The sequence below is a fragment of the Alternaria arbusti genome, assembly GCF_024043155.1.
Source record: "Alternaria arbusti strain BMP 1465 chromosome Unknown scaffold_12, whole genome shotgun sequence".
Taxonomy (NCBI): domain Eukaryota; kingdom Fungi; phylum Ascomycota; class Dothideomycetes; order Pleosporales; family Pleosporaceae; genus Alternaria; species Alternaria arbusti.
Genome location: NW_026249952.1, coordinates 355,217 through 373,628, shown reverse-complemented (window position 1 = coordinate 373,628; position 18,412 = coordinate 355,217). Strand labels below are relative to the sequence as shown.

The window sequence follows — 18,412 nt, the reverse complement described above, 5'->3', positions numbered from 1 at the left end:
CTGGCTGGCTTGAAAAAGCGCATACCAAACCCCAGCACTAGTACCAAAAGACTTTTGCACGCTCCTCCCAAACGCAACAAGCGAAGCCGCATTAAGCAGTCCAAGTACTCCTCTCACTATCCCCACAATCAGCCTTCCTACCTTCCACGCGATGCCCCTGGGTCTACTCACCGAGCAATTGCACCTGCGCCATATCCCCCAACAACCCAACCACAGGCCTACTCAACCCACTCAAAACCAACGCGCCCGCAAACGTCCTCGGCACGCTCCCCGGAAAACTAACATGATCGTAATTCGCCGTCAAGAACTGATCTGCATTCTCTGTAGGTATCCCATGAACGAGAATATCATGTATAGCCTGGACATTGAACGACTCTTCGACTTTGGTGTACGGCGAGACGAACAGGTGTACTAGAACGAAAGTGGGTATGAGGAGGAAGAACGGCCATGTTGAGAGCGCCATGGCATTCGCACAAGTGACAGAGCTTGCGAAAGCTCTGCGGGAATGGAGATGACAGGCGCGACAGTGTTGGTGATAGAGGATGACGACGGACGAATGAAAGGTGTGAGCCCGTTGCTTTTACATCATCGTCCAATCACGTGTCTTCGTGATCCACCACATCCGCCAACCACCCTAGTCGACGCGAAACCTCCCTTCCACATCCGCAACGTCATCCTGCCTTTCTGCCAACGTTCATCACACCAACGACTTCACGCCAATGTCCCTCGCATGATGGAAATCAATCAATGTGCAGTCCCAGCTGTCTACGTCCTCATTTTCTTCCTCGGCTATCCCTCGCAATGGCTGTTGACGCAGTTGGAACCCGCGCCGCTTACGAAGAATGAACTCATCGTGTCGAATGTGATTTTGGTCTTGATATGGATTACGTATACGCAGAGTGTTTTCGTTGATGCAGGGACCATACCCAAGGACTGGACTGTGAAGAAAGAGCTAGGTGCTGAAAAGGGAGACGAACATGGCGATACATCTGGCAAAGAGACAGGTCTGGATATCGCAGGGAAGAGCCGGAAATGGTGTCGGAAGTGCGACGCCGCGAAGCCACCGAGAGCCCACCACTGTAAAGAGTGTCAAAGATGCATTCCCAAAATGGACCACCACTGCCCCTGGACCAACAACTGCGTCAGCCACACCACCTTCCCGCACTTCCTGCGCTTCCTCCTCTACACCACCTTCGGCCTCTCCCTCCTCCAATACTTCCTCTTCATCCGCCTCTCGCACCTCTGGTCCAATCTAGACATGCCCTCCTACCTCGGCCCCACGCCCTTCCAACTAGGCCACCTCTTCGCCGTCCTTCTGACAAACTCAATCACCCTCTTCATCCTCGGCGTCCTCCTGCTGAGAAACCTCTGGTGCCTGGCTATCAACCAAACCACGATCGAAGGCTGGGAAATCGAACGACACAGAACGCTTCTACGCCGTGCGCGCCAATATGGCGGCTATCTACCTAGTCCCGACGGAACCAAGATACGCATCAAGAAACAGGAGTTCCCGTATGATATCGGTATCTGGTCGAATATCGTGCAGGGCATGGATTCGAGGAACCCGCTGCAGTGGTTCAATCCCCTGGCTCCGACACCTAGTTTAAGCAGTGGACTATCTTTTGAGACGAATGGCTTTGAGGACGAGGGCACGGTTTGGCCGCCTCCGGATCCAGATCGGGCGTATAGGAGGAATGCGACGGCGGTGAATGCGGATGCGTTCCGGTTTGCGGAGTCCGATTTGAATGCTGAGGATACGGTGGCCGCGTTCAAGATGAGGCAGGCGGAGGATGCTGTGAGGAGGCGGAGACCGTATGCTAGGGCTGTGGAGAGGGATGCGATGGAAGATGAGATGGATGGGGAGATGAGCAGGGATGAAGAAGACTATGCGTATGGGGATGATGCTAGTGATGATGTGGAGGAAGAAGAGGAGGAAGGTGACAGAAGAATGAATGGTAAAGAGCGGGAAGGTGAGGCAGCTTGGCGAAACTCGGAGGGCGAACGGTTGAAGGATTTTGGGGTGGATGAAGATGTGGAGTTCTACGATGAACAGGACGATGATGTACCTTTGAGCCAACTCATTGCTCGGAGACAGGCCGCAGCTGCGAACAGCCATTAGAAGTGCATATCAAGCATCAATGTCACGTCAATAAGAAGACATACACTTCGATCTGTCGTGAAGTAGATGATATTTGATCAAAAGGATATAACGAATGTTGTAAAGCTCGTGTGAGCAAGAAGAAATATCTAGACCAGCCATCTGGCAAAGCGAAAAGGTATCGTGGTTGCCCATATGTGTCCTGACCTACTCCAGCCAGTCGTAACCTATCAGAGTATTCGTGTACCTCCGATCCAATCCTCATAACCTCAAACATGATCCACCGACTGTGAGCGACAGTTGCGCACTTGTTACAATCTGACCATAGCGAAGGTGTCCTTAACTTCATCACTCCTTCTCCTCCTTCGGGAGAATTTCCTTTCCGGCGATCGGGTTGATATACGACTGCTTCTGCTTCTCGCAATCGTCTGCCTCCTCTTCTGGTTCCTCGCTGATCGCCGGAGCCTGAGACGCCTAGTACTCGTTTCCGTTCCCGTTGTGGACCGTGTAGCCAAAGGCCGTGCCGTCTTCGGTCATTTCGGAGTCGCCGCTCAGTACATGTTGCTGATTCTCGGGACCTGCACCGGGCCCACCGGGCCCTGCGGAACCGAACTGCCCAGTGGGTGGTTTGTTCTGATTTGCGAGGAGGGTCTCGTACCACCAATCAATACCAATAGTTCAGATAAACGTTTCGGCCAAATAGTAGGCAACAAAAGAAGGACAAAGGGGGTATAGGAAAAGTTGGCAGCTTACTTCGCGATACCTGGACAGGTAGATCTTGAGGGCTTCCGAGTAGTTCTCGAAACCGAGCGACGTCATGGCGAAGAGGATGTCCTCGCCATTGACGGTTTTGCGCTTCTCCTGTTGGCACTTTTCGGAGGCTGGCAGCAGAGTCAGTGGCGGTCTCGGACAGGGCTGGAGTGAGACATACCCTCGCTGGTGATGAAGGAGATGAACTCGCTCACGCACTCCTGCATGCATTCTTTCGCCTCTTTGGCGATCTTGGCGTTTTCGGGCAGCGCCATCTTCATGATTCGCGCGACTGGAGCAAAGTTACGTATGTTAGCATCCGAAGCCGTGCTGCTATTCGCGTTTGTGCTCTTTGGCGTCGAAAGGGGCGGGGAAAGGGACGAGTGTGGAGAAGAGGACGACATTTCGCAGGCTGCACGCCGGCCGTTTTCCAGGCACACGGCAGACCTGAGTGGCTGCCGAGTTGCGGTGATTCGACGCAGAGACGCGCGAGTCGAGGAACTGTCGGCATCCAGAGACGCCCGTTGGAGCAATCCGTCGACGTGCAGATGGGAGCGAAACGGTGCGCAAATCAAAACAGCGGGAGGCAGCAAGGGAAATAGACGTACCATTGGCGATTGGAAGCCATCGGTCTTGCTCCTTGACCTCGAATTCGTAACCTATCTGAGCTGTGTTCTCCTCTGTGTTCCTGTCCATGGGCTGTTCTTCGTCAGGCGACTGGACTGGTTCCACACCCTCCTGCTTTGGGGGAGAGGCCGACATATTATCGGTTGCCTGCTCGGAAGCGTATGCGCTGGCGACTATTTCGTTGGCGACCACGTCACTGGGAGAAACGACGGGACAACTTGGCGGCCGAGTATGCAACCTGCGGTCAGTGGTGTAACGAGAGGCCTGGCGAAGGAAGCGGTTAGTGGCATGCAGCGGCCAGCTTGGGATGCAGCTAACGTACGTGGGGAGCTGCGACAGCGGAGAGCACGGCGCAAGGGAGCGTCGAGTGAACTACGGCTCGTGGTGACGCCCGGGGCTACCTGCGATGCTGGCGTCGCACCCACGATGGAGCTGGCAGGGGCGCTTTGCGATAGTGGCAGGCGCGACCGCGATCGGGGCAGTCGCGACACACGGCGGAGTTGGTGTGCTACGGGCGGCGGGCACGATACTGCGTGCGACACTGGCGATTCACAGACCGTGTCTTGCGAGTAGCGGTGGGACGATATGCAGGCGGACCGGCTTGAATCAGGGCGTTATTCGGGCGCAGTTAGGCGTGGCAGTTGTCAATCGAGACTTGACGTCGCGACGTTGGAGCAGTTGGCGACGCGCCTGCCAATAGGAGCGCGAGGAGAAGATGGGGGAAGATGGAGCTTGGACGCGCGATAGCGTTGGTGCGCGGAGAGATGGTGGATTGGGGATTTACCTCGATGGGCGAATCGAATGGTGAGAACGAAGAGAAATTCGGCCGCCCGCACCAATCCCGGCCCGTGCCGAACCAGCTCCCCTCTCACATCATGCCTAGCAACATTGCGCCGCATTCGCTTTCCAACGCGCAGCTTTCTACAATACCGTGCATGTCCTTCGATATTCGGACCGGTCATAGCACCGGCATACCGTCTGTTCGGAACCTGGCCTACTACTGCAGACTCCTCGAGCTAGCTGGCGATCCTGTATGCGAGTCGCATCAGCAGCTCATTCGGCAGCCCTACCAACACCACCCCACGTCCATATCTCTGCCGCGTCTTCACCACTGCAGCCACGGATGACATTCAGCAAGAACGTGTGTTGTCCAAGCCTCTGCTAGCATCATCCCAGGCCGTCGTCGACGTCAGTAGTCTTCGCTGTTCGTTGGGCTCTCGCGCATGTTGCATACAGCCTTGCTCCAGCTTCACTAAGCCAACACGAGATGACGTTCAAGTCAGCCACTAACGACTCGACCCCCGGACCGTTCGTCATTCTCTGTGAAGACTTTGCTGGTAGCCTATGAGCTACGTGTCCGTTTTCATGGGTGAGATGGTGCAGATCAGTGCGTTGCTTTAAGTGGGAGCCGACTGGACAACGCATCTTGCAGAGACCCCTGGGGTTGGGAGCACGTGCCGGGACAACGGTGCAGTCCTGAATCAGTCACTTCATGTAAACACATACGTAGTTGCGAGCTTGTGGGGTCTTTCAGGCTGCATGTGCGGCATCATTGGTAGGATGGTAGCTGAAAGCCCAGCGACCCGGGTCTGTCGTGGCTTGTTCAATCGTGACATTGCAAGATTCTCGTAATTTGTGGGAGGTATAGTACACGATCGATATAGGACTCATTTACTGGCAAGCCTTTCGTTGTCATCAAGAGGCTGTGCTGTTCTGTCGTGGCCTGGCCTGCTGTGCAAACATCGGAAACCGGAGAGACCCTATTACGTCTGTATACTCCGTCTCGGAACACGCAGAACCCTTTGCCAGGGTCCCGATCTATCTACCCCAATTCCAGTCACCGGAGATATCGCTGCCGTACTCGTCTGCGTCATCTCATGTGGCTCCCAGCATATGCCGTGTGCCCATCCTGTCAAAGGGTTGCTGCATCACTGGTATCTTCTACTGCCCTGGCTGTTGGACAACTTGGACGTTGTTCTTCTTCTGTAAGGGAAGTTAGTTACTTGATATCGAAATAGAAGCCTGGGCCAACGCTATGTGGAATCCAAGTGCAACTGATGACGTACCTTCCACTTCTCCATCTCATCTTGCTTCAACTTGTACTGCTTGACTAGCTCTTCCAGAGCCTGCTTAAGACCATCCGAGTTGGTCTGCAGGATCGGCACAACGTCCTTGACCGTTCGCTCGGTCAAGACACCGTTGATCATACGGAAGCATTTCCGGTCTCCTGACAATGGTTGCAACGTCTCCAATACGAGTCTGGTATCTGTCAGTATTGATTATGTTGTAATGGGAACATGAAGCGGTGTAAGATATTTCAACTATCAAGTCATGGAGCAATGCAAGGCTGATGCAAGGGACGAGCGGTGTGGGAAGGTTTGAACGATCGCCGGGTGTGGCTTCGTGGTGATGGTGCTATGCGACTTACTTGTGCTCTTCTGTCTCTTGCTCGATGTCGCCAATCTTTGAGGCAATAGTTTGGAGTGTATTCTTCGAAAAGGTCAGTTGAGCATTCACGCCTTTGTGAACCGTTCTTACCTTGTAGTTTTGATATGTCGTCTGTAGCTCTGTTTCGGCTCAGCGAGGGCGAAATTATCAATCAAAATAACCACTGACCTTGTTGCTTCTTCAGCTGCTGCTGGGATGCCATACTGACGATATGACTTTTTGACGTGTGCCCGGTGATGAGGAGTCGGCGGTGGTTGCGGGGAACTCGGGGGAGAGAAGATTCTTGATTCTATGCGTACTATCTAGGTACGAAGTCGGATGCTCGCTGATTTTGGATAGAGAACAGAGAATGGAAGTGGCCGTGTAATTTCTAAAAAGCCTCGCGAGTCTTCACGCGTTCGACACAAAGTGGCTCCGAGTGAAGGCGCGCGCTCGGACGCAGTTCACGAGATCTTCAACGATTCGATTCGTCGGCAACTTCAACATCTCCAAGTACCCGTCCGATCGAGCCCAGCACCATCACCCTCTCCTCCGAGTCTCCCAAACTTCGCACCGTCTACCCTCGCAAACACTACACTTCGCGCAAACCCACAATGCATCCCCATCTCCACACCGAAGAAGTCCAAAAGAGTGCGCCACCCCTCCCCCTCCACGCAGCCCACAGCGCACACCATCTAACATCCACGGAATAGACTGCGCGGACGTCGTCGCAGCGCTAGAAGAATGCCATAACCGCGGCTTCATCTGGAAAGTAACCGGGAATTGCACCGACGCGAAATACAAAGTCAACATGTGCCTGCGCGGCCTGCGACTCGAGCGGACGAAGCAGAATCGTGAGGCGGCCAAGGAGAAGAGGGAGAAGATACAGAAGGTGTGGAAGGAGTTGGATGAGAACAAATGAGCATGCGAGGGGTCTGTCACGGGCATGGAGGAGATATTGCATACGGATGGGAGTTTACGGATACGATCAACGTTGAGCTTTTAGGCTCTTGTATTATACGAATGCGGAATTCAGGCGTTACGGGAGCGTTCATACACATTCATGAAGGATGTTCATAGTATTACTATACGGATGGCCCAGCATTTCCATGCTGGAGCTAGATAGTCCAATTCTAACAAACGCTACTCATCATCAGAGTCGTCGTTGGATCTACCGGCTACGGGTGTAGTACCCGCCAAAGGCGTAGTACCCAGACTGTCCAACCCTCTCTCTGTGATCAAGCGGCCTCCTTCAACGCCATTTGCGGGCAACGCAGGAAGCCCTGACTCCTGGCGCAGCTTTTCGTACTCGTCGCCTGTCTTCTGCAGTTGTTCCTGGAGGTACTTCTTGCGCTCCTCAATTCTAACCTTGTCGTCCTTAAGGTTTTGTAGTTTCTGCAGGATCAAGTTCTTCCTCTGCTGCTTCGTCTGCATGTCGATCGTGAGGCCTTCGAGGACTTCGTCTAGGTCTGGCAGGGGCGTAATGCGCGGTGGAGTCTTTGTGCCGTCTTCCTCGTCCTCGATCTTCTGGCCGTATCGTCCTGCGCGGGCTTGAGCTGCGGCGAAAGCGGTATTCCTCTCTTCGTCTGAGTCGTCCGTCCCGTCGTCGCCCGACCCGCCTTCGGCGTCGTTGATGAGTTCTGCCATTTCCGCGCGCCGTCTTCGCCGCGCTTCCTTCTCTGACTTGCGACCGAGCGATATCTTGCCATCTTCGACAAAATCGTCGAAACCTTCGGCGATGTCCTCATCTTCGTGTATGAGACGCGTTTCTCCGTATTTGTCTTTTGGCCGAAGGGAAATCTCGTTCCTGTGCTGTCTGAACTCGTCTTCTCCCTGGTCGTCAGATGCCCACGCGCGGTCTTCGTCGTCGAGGGCGTTCTCTTCGTGCGCCAAACGTCTTCTTCGCGCCTTCTTCTCTCGAATCTCGGCTTCGGTGGGGATCGCAGATGACGTCTCGAGCGACGCGACAGGACCGAATTTCGATGCGATATCTAGGGCCTGCGTCTCCTCTTCATCTTCAGCGGAAGTATTCAGGTCGCGGGGTGTTGACGGCGTCGAGTTTCGCAGTTCTGCTATGTAGTCCTTGCTGTATTCGGTCGGGCGAGCGGCTTCAGGTACGAGAGGTGAGCGTGCCCGCAGTTGCGCACTCTTCTCCAGGGCTATGCGACTGAGGTTCGCCTTCTTTGGGGTCACAACGGCTGCGTCGCTCGAGTCGTCGCCATCGTTCGCGTCTTCGCCTGGGCCAAAAGACACTCGTAGGGAAGAACGCTTCTTCGCTTTACCAATCGTTGGCCGCTTGACGACTATACGGCCAGTTAGTACGGAGCCACCTAAGTCGCCAGCTTTCAACAAGGCCTGGAGAGATTCGCTGTGAGTTTCCCCAACGTCAGAAAGGCTGGCAATCGCGACAATTGGTGACTGACCTGTGGGCTTCTGTACTTCGCTCGGCGAGGTGTTTGCGCTGTCGGTGGATGCGTCGTCGTCGTAGCTGCCAATCTTGCGTGCAACGCGGTTGGAACCGGATCGCTTCATCGTAGAGATTATTGTGTCAGAAATTGCTTTATCGAAAAGGGATATTGAGTTGCAGAGCAGAAGATAGTATGCGCGCGCACATGTCGTGGCTGCCGCCTACGCACGGGCCCTCCGCAAAATCCACGGAGCTATCCCACCATGCGCAGCGCTGCTCTTGCTCGTGAACACCACGCGCGTCTCCAGCTCACGACCGACCCACACGAGCGAAGCCACCCGAAGCCGTCACCAGGAACCCGAACCGCCACATTCAAGCTCAAAACAGTCTACTACCGTCAAGATGCCTCAAGCACAGCCAGAACTCAAGAAGGTGAGTGAACCACGCCGACGCAAGCTTCCAGAACCTAACCTTGCAAAGTACCTCGAGAAGCGCGTTCTCGTCCAGCTCAATGGCAGCCGTAAAGTCATGGGTATTCTCCGCGGTTACGACGTATGTACTCTTTCCCTGTTACCTCTGAATCGAGCTTACACACCGCAGGTCTACCTAAACATTGTACTCGATGAGGCGCTAGAGGAGAAGGCTGGCGGCGAGAAGGTGCGCATCGGCATGGTCGTCATCAGAGGAAATGCCGTGGTCATGCTTGAAGTATGGAATCCCATCTCGTGAGAGGCAAGAAATCAAAGCTAACTAAGTCGCAGGCGCTTGACCGCATCAACCAGGACGTACCCAAGATCGGACGATAGAGAATCAAACGCGCAGGCGACGAGTAACACAGCGCCCGTGGTACATCGAAAGAGAGCAAGAGCGAGGCAGATGGACAGAATCTGGGCATTACAAGGCGCATGGGCGTTTGAGGCGCGAACACTTACGGGTATGCCTCACCAGGCCCCTTTCTACGCCTGCCCATCCAGAGCATCACCATCACGGAGGACATTTGCGGAACATCTATATTGACATTTTCATATCTACAGGACGATACTGTACCCATATGATACCAGCTGGGCAAATTGGGCGAGGATAGGCTTGGATCTCGATAAAAGAATCTGGTAGAGAAAAGTGCAACGGCGCCCGGCCATTACTATCTTCAGAGTCAGAGAATCAACAAACCACCTTTACAGCTCCAACATCACGATTTTCAAAGAGGAACTCAAGTGCATTTGAAATATGATTTACTGACGAATAGCCTACACAGATCAGATCGCTATAGCTTCGCTTTCTCCCCTCTGTTAATCTTCTGCACAAGACCCCATGCAATCTCCGCATAGGGCTTCATCATAGCCCCATACGACTGCGCCTGCTCGCTACTCGCCTGTCTCAATGCATACCGTGCCGCAATTCCCTGCATGATGATGGCGCTCCTGTACGTACTGAAAGCGTCGCCCCAAACAAAGTCCGGTCGCGGATCCCAGCCTGCAACTTCAGAGTACCACGCAATCAGTTGCTCTCGGCTAGGTAGACCAGGTGTAGCTCCAGGCTGGAAACCCTTGTGCGCGCGCCCAATAGACATGGCAGTCTCATCCGACGCTGTCACGTAGGGCGCAAGAACGTTGTTCAGATCAGACAGCGGGTGGCCGATCGTGCTCATTTCCCAGTCCAGGATGCCGATCACTCTGGGTTCTGTCTTGTGGAAGACGACGTTGTCGATCTTGTAGTCGCCGTGGACAAAGGTTGCGCGGTCCTCGGGCTGCGTCTTTGGGTCTTTGAAGAAGGCTACCATGTCGTCTTGATGCGGTATCTTGCCTACTGGCTCTCCAGTCTCCTTGTCTTTGGCCGCTCCTTGCGATTTGGAGATTGTATCGAAGGTTGCAATTTGGCGGTTGTAGAAGCCGGAGTTCTTGCCGTAGGAGGCGAGGTTGACAGACGCGGGGGATACGCGATGGAATTTCGCGAGCGTGGTAATGGCGGAGTGCCACCTGGAGGGTATGCATTAGTACTGTCGTCGGTTTTCAAGTGGTTTTGAGAGATCATACATCTTGGTCCGTTCTTCGGCTGTTACGCCTGGAATTGCGGGATCTTCGAAGATACGCCCGTCGAGGAAGTCCATGATGTAGAAGTCGGTGCCAATGACGTCCTGGTCCTGGCAAAGACATAGTGCGCGAGGGATGGGAACATCGGTCTTCTCGAGTGCGTGGATGATTCTGTACTCGCGGTCGACTCTGTGCGCAGTCTACAAAACCTCGTGTTAGTTATGATAATCGATCTTCGCAAATGGAGAGCCTCAGCATACCTTTGACAGCAGTTGACCCGGCGGCTTCTTCCTCATAACATATTTCTTGCCATCTTTATCCGTCAACTGGTACGTCGGATTCGATTGTCCGTAACCGAACTTTCAACTGTTAGCTTTCATCTCCAGCGAACATGGCCAGCTCTTCTCGACTTCGAACAGCGTACCTGCTTCACGTCCAGCGGAACTTTGATCTCCGGTACATTGGCGGTGATGTAGCGCTCTAACGACGCAATGTCGATTGGTTGTCGCACGTTTCCGGCCATGGTGAGAGCGGCTGTTGAGTAAACATGGTGTGGGCGCGCGCGCAGTGATGTAGTTGGCGCGGTTGACCATCACCGAGGCGTGAGCCGAGGCAATTGTGGAACATGGGGAAAGGCGCTCGGTCGGCGAGTCGGGAACTGCGGCGACTCCGCGGGTAGCTGAGTCGATGCGGATGGGATTTTGCACCTTTTGGAGTTTGAAGTGTTCGTGAAGAAGACTGCAGATGCGTGTTGTTGGGAAGCTACTGTTTTCCATGTAGTGACTAGATACGCAGTCTCAATGACTATATCCATGTGTTTACCACATCTGTAGTTCAAGAATATGGAAGCGTCAGGCTGATTGCAACCTTGGAACTGCTCCTTCCCACATAATACCAAAGAGCTTTCATGCCTTCATGCGTGTTGGGTATTCCAGGCCTCTAGCAAGCGATCGGAAGGCAGCCGGGAATCTGACTGCCTCCCCCGCTCCCGCTCCTCCTCACGTGCCCACGCGTTTGCGTTCACTGCTTATGCAGGGCTTAGTCTTTTCGCGTTGATAAAGCAAGGACATGGTCTGGTCATCGGAGACTAAGTACGCGACTTGATCGTGCTTTTGTGGCGTCGGCGGGCTTTGGGATATCAATAGTATCTTCAATAATGACTGGTGATACTTGCATAGTCCAATAGTTCAGGCAGCCGAATATGGGAAAGTCAATTCACGTCTTGCGAAACCCCCTATGCTTCAAATAAGCAGTAGCATTGTCTGGTATACGCAGATGAAGGACTGTTTGTCGCGAGGCATAGGACGGCTGCATGCTGTCATTGGTACGGGAGTGATTGCTTTTTGTCGGTCCCAATGCACAAGGATCTGCGCGCTACCGTCGCGTACCACAGCTTGTATGACATACTGCTGCATTTCAGTTGCGATCTCGAGAACGTGGGATGTTATTCGAAGCAGCGTTGAAGTGAAAAGAGGGGCTGCGCGTAGAAAAGGAGGGACGTTTCCCCTGACGTTCTGGTGCAGATGGATTGGGTAGCGATCGGTTAATTAATCATGCTCGTCAGTCGCCGCTACGTTGGCAGTCCAACCCCTGCGGTACCATCGCATCAAAACAAACACCGTCCAACCTGCCCTGTGCTACTCCAAACAGGTCGACCCTGTCAACGAGCCGTCCGGTATGGCCTACCCGCACACTCCCAGGCGTCTTGGAGCGCGCCCTGCACTCCACCCCACTGCTTCCTCGCCCAATCTCTCGCTGAACGCCAGCCGCAACATCGCACGGCAAGCATCGCTATCCGCATTAGTCGGCGCTGGAGGCTCGCCATCGAACAGGATGGGCGCAGACGGGAAAGATATCGATGTCGGCGACACGGTCGACGTCCCCGGCGGCATGGTCGGTGTCGTCAAGTTTGTTGGCAGCATCCGGGGCAAGCAGGGCGTCTTCGCGGGCGTCGAACTGAACAGGGAGTATGCAGCGCGGGGCAAGAACGATGGCGCTGTCGATGGGTACGCACACACAACGCTCGATATGTATGCGCGCATACTGACTTGGCTACAGCACACAGTACTTCGATACGTCTGTTCCCGGCTCTGGCATCTTCCTGCCCGTACATCGCGCTCAGAAACGGGTCTCGGCCGACTCATCGGACTTTGCACCTGAGCCTACCACGCCTTCATACCATAACAACTTCAGTCTCTCCACCATGGAGAAGCCAAGCTTCAGCCCTAATACCCCATCGATGCCAAAGCCACAGTTTTCACAGTCTGTCGGGCCCGGAGCCCGCGCGCCTAGTCCCAAGCGGCCGCCCCAAGCCAGACCATCATACAGACCCGAGTCTCCTCTCCGAAAAGGCAGCCTTGGTACCGGTCCAACACCGGGAAGGAGCGGCGGGCTCACACCCTCTGGCTTCTCCAAGAGCGCAATCGGCGCGCCCCCGCGATTCGCCAGTCCAGCGCCTCCTCGTTACGCCAGCCCTGCACCCAGAGCCCCTCTCCCACAGAAGCCACGCACACCTGGTCCGCAACGACCCTACTCGCGAAGCAGTTCCCGTCTCGGCCACCAAGACACCATCGACGAAGACAATGAGACAACCCCAGTCGGCGCAGCGCGGACTAGCAATGACTCCATGGCAAGTTACAAGTATAAAAGACCTGGTTCGCGCCTCGGCTCGCAACCAAACGAAGAGGTACAGCGGCTTCAGGCGCTCCTGGACGAACGCGAGAAGCAGCTCAAGGAGCAGGCTGCGTCACTGAGCGAAATGGAGGCGAGTCTGTCAGAGATTCAAAGCCTGATACCAGAAGACGGCCTGGACATGGGTTCGGCGCACGGCAGCAGCGAGCCTACTGATGTAGCGCAGCTACGAGCACTTCTTAGGGAGAAGAACGATAAGATCGCCATGCTCACGTCCGAGTTCGACGCACATCGATCCGATTTCCGCAGCACCATCGATACCCTAGAGCTGGCCAGCACCGAAACCGAACGCGTATACGAAAAGAAGGTGGAAGAGTTACAAGAAGAGCTACGGGAATATGCGTCCCGCAGCGAAGATGTCGAGACTGTAGCGATGCAGTTGAAACAACTAGAAGAACTTGTCCAAGAGTTAGAAGAAGGTCTGGAGGATGCGCGGAGAGGCGAAGCAGAAGCCCGAGGAGAAGTCGAATTCTTGCGGGGCGAAGTCGAGCGAGGCAGATCTGAACTCCGTCGCGAACGCGAAAAGGCCGCTGCTGCTCTCAAGGGTGCCGGCGCAATGGTCGACGCACCTCACACACCAGGGCAAAGAGAAGTCGAGCAGCGCGATGACGAGATTCGCGGTCTCAAGGCCATCATCCACTCCTTGAGCTCTGGAGGAGGAGATGACCGTGTCCGCTCACCACTATCGCGACAAGCGTCCAATGTCGATGCCGAAGAGCTCCAGAGCGCCAAAGCAAACGCAGAACGACTCGAGCGCGAGAAGGAGGAACTCCGCGGTCTCGTAGAGCGCAAGGCCTACCGGGAAGAAGAGCTAGAACGTGAGCTAGAGAAGCTAAAGAGGCAGCTCGGCCTCGCAGAGCAACGCGAAAGCGTCATCAGCAACGGCCTGTCGGAACACACGGCGACCCAAGAAAAGCCCTCAGAGCGCGACTCAAAAGACACCGTCGTCAACTGGCGCGAACCACCACAGCAGACCCGCCGCGACGCACCCCCCGCACTCTCCGTAATGCCAGAGTCCGACGGCCGCTCCTCCGCCAATAGCAGCCTCCTCTGGTGCGAGATCTGCGAAACAGGCGGCCACGACATCCTAAACTGCTCCGCCATGGGCGGAGACCCATCTTCATACCCCCAAGAAGACGGTCTGCGAAGCGGCAAGGACGTCGTCATCGAAGGCCTCCGCGGTCTCTCCGTCTCCTCCGACCGCGCGCGTCCTTCTGCCCTCAGCCCCTCGAAACCACCAGGCAACGCGCCCACGTCTCCTCTCCCCACCCCCTCGTTCAACGCCTCGAACTCCGACCTCGTGCCTCCCAAGGGCGCTGCTATCGCTGATCCGGATAAATGGTGCGCGCTGTGCGAGAGCGAGGGTCACGATGTCACGGCCTGCCCTAATGAAGACGCGTTTTAGAACATGAGCGCAGATGTTGTGTAAGAACAAGGGCGTATGGTGTAACCGCCTTTCCATCTGTACGAAGACCGTGAGGATATTAACTATCTGACTCTTTATTTGTTATCAGATTACAAGGGGGAATGTATGGGGCAGGGATTGAAGAGGTGTCATCCATTTTCCATATTGTTCGTTGTTACGCGTATGATATCCCCCCCAATGATTGAATCATTTCGAATCTGTTCTTTATATTTTGCAGATTTGCTGGTTAGCGATTCTTGGGCGCGACTCTTTCAAAACTACACTGTTATGCGTATATAATATTATATAATCTTCTTGTTCGTTTCGGTCTGGTTTGATAGGGTCGAGTAGAGAGGATTAGAGGCATACAGATAGTGAGATCATCGGGTCAATCAAAGCAATGGTTAGGTCTACATTGAAGACTAACTGACTGACTACCCTTACTACTTAAAGTACAAAGCACTGACTGGATTTTCCCCAAACTAGATTATAACGCCAGGGTAAGAACTCCTTTTACCATGCATACGCAGCGTGATATTTCCGATCGATCAATCAAGCCTTCTTGCTAGACTTGTGCTTCTTGCTCTTCTTTGCAGCACCCTCCTTGAACTTTTCGGCTTCTTTGTATGCTTCTTCGACTGCCTCGCCGACTTTCCTCTTCTTCTCGCCTGTCTTGACGGCGACGGTCATGCTGCCTGCTCCACCCTTTTTGGCCGCGTTGCTGACGGCGCGTTCGGCGTCTTCCCAGTCAGCGGCTCCGGCGCCGATTTCGTATCTGTAGTTAAGCAGTTAGTGGCCGTTCATGTGTTAATGTGGAATCTGAAAAACTTACTTGTGCAGAGGTAGAGCGTCAATCATGCTCCTTTGCCTCTCTTTGTCCTCAGCCAGGAACTCATCGCCACCCTCCCTGAGCTCCTCTTGTAGGTCCTTCTCGAGCGGTATAAAGCGGTGGGCATCCTCGGCAGCTTCACCGCTAGCACCGTTCTCTTCAACTTCCATAGCGTCGGGCATGGTTTCTTCGACTGCGCCTTCGACTATGCTGCGGAATGCTGTGGCGGCCTTTCGTACAATCTTGACGAACATGGCCATCAACTGGCTGGAGTTGAGATTGAGTTCCTTCTCCACGTCGGAGAACTCTTTACGTTGCAGACCAATGGCGAGGAGCAGTGCAGTTTGAATACCGCTGAGCTTGACTTGGCCCTTGAGACGGCCGGTAAAGTAGAGAGTAGCGATGGGAGGCAACATGTCGAGGATAACGTGGTAGTCGAGCATGTTGTTCGCGTATGAGTCCAGACGCTTGAGATCGAATGGTGTGAAGAGCGCGTCTAGTTCGGCCTTGCTGATGGGTTTTGCGGCTAGGTCGGCATCTAATTTGGATCCTGCTGATGCGGACTCTTCTATTGACAAAGAGGTGATGGAAGGGAATGAGCGGAATTGGTAGGAAAGGAGGGAGAGGAAACGCTTCTGGAAGTCCTTGGCGAATGCGGCGACCCAGCTGCCATCGGATGAGGTCGTCTCGAGCGAACGCAACATGATGCATGTGTGTTCTCCAGTGAGATCGTTGGGTGTTTGTCGTAGGTAGACTGGGACGAATGATGCGCGTTTCCAGAACTTGTGAAGCTGCGATGTAAGGCCATACGACACACCGACATAATCGAGCTTTGGTGACCTCAGCTCCTGTAATCGGGCAAACAGCGGTGGCATCTCGTTGGCTTCCCGGATCTTGACATTGTCCTGTAGGAGCGACGTGTTCTCCAAGTCTTCCTCTGTCACTCTGCGCATCTGTTCCACCTCCTGAGGCTCAGATTCCGACAAGCTAGCGAGCTTGCCATCGTAGAAGTCTACCAGAAGCTGTAACGCCTTTGATCCGTAGCCCATCTTGACGTACTCCGGGTTGGTTGCTATCCGCACAATACGAGCTCCGGAAAGACTTGCGAAGTTCTCGTCCTGGAACTGCTGCGAAACAATCCAGGGAATGAGATCACCGCCTGCACGCTGTCCTCTGCTCAGACTGTTCATTACACTCTCCCTGCTGATCTGACCTTCGAGCGCCACTTGAATCACACAGAGAGGCTCGGGGAGCTTGTTCTCTTCTGTGGGTCCCGTGAGCACAAAGAGCTGATGGGCGGGCGCATCCGACATGAGCTGGAGATCGTTGGGCGTGTTCTTGTAGTGGCTAGCCACGTACAGCGCCATCATCTTCTGAAGGAACTTTTCTGCAGCGGGGTTGTAAGAGAAGAGGGTATCCCGGTTGACATGGAGAAGTTGGCATTTGTCAGGGTGCGGGCATCCTTGCGTGTTCGACCTTCGGGGTAGTGTTGCATCCAGACATAAAAGATCGTTCATCCATCGCTCCACGGAGTCGCCTTGAGCGTATCGAATGGGTTCTGACAGTGTGATCTCCCGGAGTGATCGGCCGGTCATGGAGGTCTCGTTGCCGTCCTTTGTCTCCTTTCCAGTCGAACGATCAACCACATGAGTCGAGCCATTGTTTCCTTTACCTCGCGACTGTTCGCGAAGTTGCTGAATCAGCTTCAACGAAAGCGATCGACCGGTTCCTTCGTAACCGTTGATGGTCGATGCCATGAAAACTAGATAGGGACCCATCAATTTCCGTACGAGGGGCAGAGGAATTGCCGCGGCCTCGTCAATCACCAGAAGCTCTGCTTGTCCCAAGACGTGCGAGTCTTCGGGCCTGATGTATTGGATAACCTGTCGGTGCTGTCGATGTAATTCGATTCGTACGATGGCTTTGTTCTGATCGGGCTGTGTCGATTGCATAATGGTGTAATCTTGGTGATCTGCGTAGTTTAGCGAATCGAATCCCTTGAGAATAAACTCGAAGAGCGTCTTCAAGTTCTCTGGACTGGGCGATGTGATGTAGATGTTGCTGTATCCATGCGCTACTGCTGCTGCCACTGCAACACCGAGAGCTGCAGACTTTCCTCGTCCACGGGCTGCGGTCAGGGTAACAGTGCTGCGAAGCGTCTTCTCAACAATGGCCTCCACGAATGTCAGCAGAGCCTTGGCTTGGTCTACTGTCTTTGCAAGCTTGACAAGATCTCCTGTAGGAGGCGAGTCTGCCAAAGATTCCTTAATCTCTGCCAGCTCTTTCGCCTTGGGTGTCTTGCCCTCCAGCTCTAGGTCCGGTGGTGGCAGCTGCTTCACATGCTTTCCACCTGAGATGGGGAGCACGTTCAGCTCATCATCGACAACCAAACAGCTGTCGCATTTCCCGAGTGACAGCAGGAAGCGCTCGTTGAAGCGCGCTACTACGTCGCTGTGTGCCTCCGTCCGATACCTCGAGTGGATGTCCATGGACATTGTGTACAGCTGCTTCAAGCTGCTCATGCCCTTGAGCAGCAATATGACCAGTCCTCCACCCTCGACCGTCTCGATTGTCCTCGCGAGTAGGTTCGGCGTAAGCGCTTCGAAATCCTGCAGGATGCACATGCCGTATGTGTTACCCAGAATCTTGTCGGTTTCCTTGTAGTAAACATATCGGATGTTCTGCGTCGAGACGAATAGTTCGAATGGATCTTCGGTGTCGACATCGCGGATGCCGCGCTTGAGTTCGTTCTTGATCTTCTTCTCGCGCTTCTTGCGGTGACTTGAGAATCCCAGCAGCTTGTTCTTGTATGCCCACAGCACCGACTTGTTCAACTTGACGTCCACGTTCAGCAGAATGTGGTAGAGGTTGACAATGACGTCCTTTTGGCGATCGCCGACGACTACAAAGAAGCTGCGCTTCTTTTCCTGGGCGCCATTGCGGATCAGGGCCGGTATACGGGAGTCGATGGCTTTCTTCGGCATCTTGAGAGCTCCGCAGGCGTCGCCGCCTCTAGTTCGATAGCGGGTGTGGTTGGGGTGGCGCACGCGATCTATCGGCTGAGTTCGGGTCGCGGAAGAGTTTCGTTTAGATTGGAGGGCGGTGAATCCTGTTGCCCTTGGTGTGGTGGGTGACGAGCTGCGTGCTA

The 18,412-nt window shown here is 54.3% G+C and overlaps 9 protein-coding genes across 9 annotated transcripts; 4 read left to right on the top strand and 5 right to left on the bottom strand.

Annotated features, from left to right (window-relative positions):
• Positions 1-730: 730 nt before the first annotated feature.
• Positions 731-2,119, top strand: J4E86_008074 (uncharacterized protein; the record flags this gene model as incomplete). The annotated part of the gene is made up of 1 exon (XM_051448588.1): positions 731-2,119. One exon carries the CDS (start codon positions 731-733, stop codon positions 2,117-2,119), a length of 1,389 nt encoding a protein of 462 aa, XP_051300184.1.
• A 327-nt stretch (positions 2,120-2,446) lies between these two features.
• Positions 2,447-3,610, bottom strand: J4E86_008073 (uncharacterized protein; the record flags this gene model as incomplete). The annotated part of the gene is made up of 5 exons (XM_051448587.1): positions 2,447-2,572; positions 2,603-2,710; positions 2,852-2,979; positions 3,030-3,140; positions 3,457-3,610. The coding sequence occupies 5 exons, from the start codon at positions 3,608-3,610 to the stop codon at positions 2,447-2,449; spliced, it is 627 nt and encodes a 208-aa protein (XP_051300183.1).
• A 1,806-nt stretch (positions 3,611-5,416) lies between these two features.
• On the bottom strand, positions 5,417-6,125 carry J4E86_008072 (uncharacterized protein; the record flags this gene model as incomplete). The annotated part of the gene is made up of 5 exons (XM_051448586.1): positions 5,417-5,458; positions 5,542-5,734; positions 5,904-5,965; positions 6,014-6,042; positions 6,092-6,125. The coding sequence occupies 5 exons, from the start codon at positions 6,123-6,125 to the stop codon at positions 5,417-5,419; spliced, it is 360 nt and encodes a 119-aa protein (XP_051300182.1).
• Positions 6,126-6,516: 391 nt separating this feature from the next.
• On the top strand, positions 6,517-6,824 carry J4E86_008071 (uncharacterized protein; the record flags this gene model as incomplete). The annotated part of the gene is made up of 2 exons (XM_051448585.1): positions 6,517-6,553; positions 6,616-6,824. 2 exons carry the CDS (start codon positions 6,517-6,519, stop codon positions 6,822-6,824), a joined length of 246 nt encoding a protein of 81 aa, XP_051300181.1.
• A 221-nt stretch (positions 6,825-7,045) lies between these two features.
• J4E86_008070 (uncharacterized protein) lies at positions 7,046-8,434 on the bottom strand (the record flags this gene model as incomplete). The annotated part of the gene is made up of 1 exon (XM_051448584.1): positions 7,046-8,434. One exon carries the CDS (start codon positions 8,432-8,434, stop codon positions 7,046-7,048), a length of 1,389 nt encoding a protein of 462 aa, XP_051300180.1.
• A 277-nt stretch (positions 8,435-8,711) lies between these two features.
• Positions 8,712-9,115, top strand: SMG1 (Serine/threonine-protein kinase smg1; the record flags this gene model as incomplete). Its single annotated transcript, XM_051448583.1, has 4 exons — positions 8,712-8,741; positions 8,790-8,861; positions 8,910-9,017; positions 9,071-9,115. The coding sequence occupies 4 exons, from the start codon at positions 8,712-8,714 to the stop codon at positions 9,113-9,115; spliced, it is 255 nt and encodes an 84-aa protein (XP_051300179.1).
• Positions 9,116-9,573: 458 nt separating this feature from the next.
• On the bottom strand, positions 9,574-10,862 carry J4E86_008068 (uncharacterized protein; the record flags this gene model as incomplete). The annotated part of the gene is made up of 4 exons (XM_051448582.1): positions 9,574-10,285; positions 10,343-10,539; positions 10,600-10,698; positions 10,764-10,862. The coding sequence occupies 4 exons, from the start codon at positions 10,860-10,862 to the stop codon at positions 9,574-9,576; spliced, it is 1,107 nt and encodes a 368-aa protein (XP_051300178.1).
• Positions 10,863-11,892: 1,030 nt separating this feature from the next.
• Positions 11,893-14,435, top strand: J4E86_008067 (uncharacterized protein; the record flags this gene model as incomplete). The annotated part of the gene is made up of 3 exons (XM_051448581.1): positions 11,893-11,934; positions 11,990-12,345; positions 12,398-14,435. 3 exons carry the CDS (start codon positions 11,893-11,895, stop codon positions 14,433-14,435), a joined length of 2,436 nt encoding a protein of 811 aa, XP_051300177.1.
• Positions 14,436-14,987: 552 nt separating this feature from the next.
• Positions 14,988-18,248, bottom strand: KRE33 (killer toxin resistant protein; the record flags this gene model as incomplete). Its single annotated transcript, XM_051448580.1, has 2 exons — positions 14,988-15,210; positions 15,268-18,248. 2 exons carry the CDS (start codon positions 18,246-18,248, stop codon positions 14,988-14,990), a joined length of 3,204 nt encoding a protein of 1,067 aa, XP_051300176.1.
• Between the last annotated feature and the right edge of the window lie 164 nt (positions 18,249-18,412).